Source organism: Buteo buteo, chromosome 16 (genome assembly GCF_964188355.1).
Source record: "Buteo buteo chromosome 16, bButBut1.hap1.1, whole genome shotgun sequence".
NCBI lineage: Eukaryota > Metazoa > Chordata > Aves > Accipitriformes > Accipitridae > Buteo > Buteo buteo.
In genome coordinates this window covers 1,772,714-1,776,403 of record NC_134186.1, presented here as the reverse complement: position 1 = coordinate 1,776,403, position 3,690 = coordinate 1,772,714, and the positions used below count along the sequence as shown (strand labels likewise).

Genomic DNA, 3,690 nt, shown 5'->3' with positions numbered 1-3,690 from the left:
CCTTGGGAGAGTCTTTATTGGGGGGTCTGAGACAGCGGGGAGGGGAGAGATGCAGGGGGTCGCAGCGAGGGGGGAGAGTGTCAGGGCAGACATCAGTGAGGGGCCCGGGGGGGGCCGGGGGGGTCACAGTCACAGTCACAGCAGGGCTCTCACAGCAAACCCGATGGCAGCCCCGATGGCTGACACGGCCACCTTCACAGCTGAGGGGACTCCTGCTGCCCCTGAGGAAGAGGAGGAGAAATCACCCCGAGCCCCCCCCCCCCCCCCCCGCCCAGCCCCAACCCCAGCCCCAGCATGGGACCCCCACTGCACCCCATTAGCCTGGGGGAGCCCCCCGAGGAGCCGCAGCCCCCCCCCAGACCTCACCTCCCTGCTGCCAGGCCAGCACAACCAACGGGGCCACCCCAGGCACCCCCGAGCAGGTGGGATCCCGGGGGGGGGGGGGGGGGGGTCCCCAGTCCCGCCGCCACCCCAGGCTCTCGCCACGCTGCCGGTACCACCCGGGGAGGCCAAAACACGGGGCCCACGGTGGTGACCCCCACGGGCACCCCGCTGCGAGCACTCACCGAGCGATTGCGCTAAGGCCACCAGGCTCTCAGCGGCCACCCCCCCGCCGTTGGCCTTGGCAGCTAGAGACATCATTCTGGCGGCCACGGATCCGACCGTAATTCCCGCTTTGGTGAAGCCCAGAGCGTACAGGGCTGCCGGCACCACCACCGCAGAGAGTCCTGCATCGGAGAGCGGCAGCGGTGACGCTCCCGCGGGCACGCGCGTGTCCCCAGGCTGCAAAACCCTCAGCCCTGGGTCGCTCCTCAGCCACGCGCGTCCTCCTGCCCCGAAATGGGGGGGCGCGTGGAGGCAGAGCTCCAGCTCGCCCGGGACGGCCGGGAGCAGAGCGACTGGGGCAGGGTCCCGGGGCCAAATCTCCCTAGCTGGGGCATCGATGGGGTCCTCCACTCGGCCTTCTGGGGACAGGCCAAGATGCAGCTTTTAGGGGAGGGGGCGGCACCCCCCGAGAGGGGTCTGTGTGTGCAAAGCAGCAGTTTGAAGCCCTGGGAAAGTGATTTATTTCCACGTGGTGTCAGCCATCCCTGTGCCCACCGGTGTCTTACCCATCCCTACGGTCAGCCCGATGGCAGAGCCAACAAAATCTGTAACAGAGGAGAGATCGAGGGCGGTCAGGCGGCAGGGCTGAAAGCGAAGGCGAGCTGCTCCCCTCGCTCTGGGCAGCACGGCAAGGGGCTCCTCCATCCCCTGCCCGCACCCCCAGCCCCCTTCCTGCCCACTGGAGCAGCATGTGCCCCTTGCCAGGAGCATCCCAGCGTCCCACACCACCAGGACAGCGGCTGCACCCTCTCCAAAATGCCACGGAAGCGAGTCCTTGCCGGCACAGCCCTGATGCCCGTGGCCAGCCCTGGCCCCATCCCACGAGAGCCCTGAGCCCCCCTGTGCCCTTCGCTCACAAGCAGAGGGAGGTTTGCTGCGCACCCAGGGGCCGGTGCCCCGTGTGCCCCACGCTGCCCCGCTGCGGGACCCGTGCCCCCAACCCCATGAGCTTACCCATGGTGGGCTGGCCTGGGGGGCAGCTGCCGGAGCAAGAGGTGTACTGGGTCCGGTCTGAGCCTGGTGTTTCAGGGAGTAAGAATGAAAGTTTCTTCTTAGGGTGGTGTGGGTGGTGAGCGGGGCTGGGGGGGTCTTGTTCTCCTGCCCGGGTGTCCGCAGCCACCCCCCCCCCCCACCCCCTCCTGCCCCCAAGAGCCCCCAGCCACCCCACAACAGCAGAGACCCACCAGACCCCGTGGTTTTTTCCCAGCCCAGGGCTCCCTAGCCACTCTGCCAGCCCCGTGGGTTGAGCAGCCCCCCCCGCTTTTGTCGTCCCCCCCCTTGGAAAAGGAGTCCTGTCCCCAAACCCCCATCGTGGGATCCCGGCACCCCAAACCCCCACTGCGGGACCCCAGCACCTTGCACTACCAACCTGTCCGTCTGCCAGACTGACGAAGAGGTCAGCGCTGCCTGCCGCTGTTAACAGGGGCCCCGGGTGACGTCAGGACAGCAAATTTCCAAGAAACCGCTCTGCTGAGTTTCGGTTTCTCGAATTCCTGGTCCATCTTGGTGTTTACTTGGTGTGCCTGGTTCTGCCGGAGCAGGAGGCGGCCGGGCAGCGGGGCTGTGGCTCCCCAGTCCCTGGGGGTCGGACCCTGGGGCTGCCCCCCACGGGGAGCCCTCTCTCCCCTCGACCCCCTCACGGGAACGTGGGAACGGGAGGTGACGGGGCTGCGGTTTGGGGGATGTGCTGGGCGGGGGGAGGCTTCTCACGCCTGTGCCGTGGTGGCTGGGGCTTTATGGGGCATTTCCCGGCCAGGTTTGGGACCGTTTTAGCTCTGTGGTTTTTGACGAGGACTACAGGCAGCGTGGGCAGTCTGGGCAGCACAATTTCCACCGGCCGGCAGCGGAGGTGCAGCCCGTCTGGCTGCCTCCCCTCCACCGGGCAACTTCAAAAACCAGCCAAAAAGCCCATTTTGCAAACCTCCTTTTCCCCCACTCCTCACCCCGAGCCCCCTCAGGGCAGGATGCATCCAGCCCACCCGGCGGCAGCCCCTCCAGGCCGGGGCGGCGAGGGCGCAGCGGGTGCCGTAGCGCATGCGCCGCTGCAGCTGGTTGAAGGGGACCAAATCCAGTTGCAAGTTGATCTGGTTCCTTTTTACCAGCCCCAGGGACGCACCGTTTCTCCAGAGGCGCCGCTTGGGCCAGTGCTGGTGGGTCCCGGCGTGGGGGTCCCAGCCCAAAAATACATACTTCTTAACATTCCATAACGCCGGCCGACTCCATATGGGCATATGAAGAAGTATGTAGGGTTGGGAGGGAGAGGCGGGTGACGCGGGGCTGCGTTCCCACGGGGTGGGAACCTGGAAGGAGTCGGTGGCCACGGTGAAGCCCGAGGCTGGGCAGGGGCTGTGGGGGGCACCTGCTGCCCACCCCCGGATCCGGCCTCTGCCTGCACCCGGTCCCAGGTGCATCCCGGCGGTCCCGTAGCACCCGCGGCCGTGCCAGAGCAAGATTCCTGCGTGTTTGGAGAGCTAGACAGTGCCGCAGCCAACGCGCGTGCCTGGGACCCATAGTCTCTGCACCAGCCGCAGGGTGCTCAGGCTGGTAACGCACCCACCGTCCTGTGTTTGGGCCGGTGGGTGCCCTTCGCGGGCGGTGGGACACCTCAGGATGCGTCCGAGGCTCGGCAGTTTGGACCGTGGGGGGCTGCACCCCCAAGGAGACGGGGCCATGGCCAAGTGCCGTGTCCCGTGAGCCCGCACGGATGGCGGAGGTGCCTGCCTGCGCTCGGAGCCAGGGGCTCCTCCGTTGGCCCTGGCTCTTGGCAGAGGTCCCCACGGTTGCTGCTGCTGCGCTGGTTTAGGATGCACCAGCCGCAACCCCCCCACACCCCCCACGCTGCCCCAAAACCCTGCAGCACCCCAGCACCCCCCCGGGATCCCCCTGTACCCCGCACCACCCTGTCCCCCTCCCTTGCTGCAGCCCGTGTGCCAGAGCAGCGGTCGCAGCTCGGTGCAGCTGTGGCCAACGCTGGGGGGGGGACACCCACGTTCCACGCCCCCACTCGTCCTGCCTGGCTCGTTTGCAGGGCTGGGAGAAGGACCTGGGCGTCCGGGCCCCCCCCCCCACACCCCAGATCTGGGC

The 3,690-nt window shown here is 67.9% G+C and overlaps 1 protein-coding gene across 2 annotated transcripts; it reads right to left on the bottom strand.

Annotated features, from left to right (window-relative positions):
- LOC142040051 (interferon alpha-inducible protein 27-like protein 1) lies at positions 1–2,670 on the bottom strand. 2 transcript variants are annotated; one of them, XM_075047268.1, is made up of 5 exons: positions 1,976–2,670; positions 1,561–1,628; positions 1,113–1,151; positions 567–728; positions 1–221 (listed from the first exon to the last, which is right to left on the bottom strand). In XM_075047268.1, exons 2-5 carry the CDS (start codon positions 1,562–1,564, stop codon positions 136–138), a joined length of 291 nt encoding a protein of 96 aa, XP_074903369.1. In that variant the 5' UTR covers positions 1,565–1,628; positions 1,976–2,670; the 3' UTR covers positions 1–135. The 2 variants fall into 2 exon arrangements, with proteins under 2 accessions (XP_074903369.1, XP_074903368.1); XM_075047267.1 differs by having other exon boundaries at positions 1,561–1,623.
- Between the last annotated feature and the right edge of the window lie 1,020 nt (positions 2,671–3,690).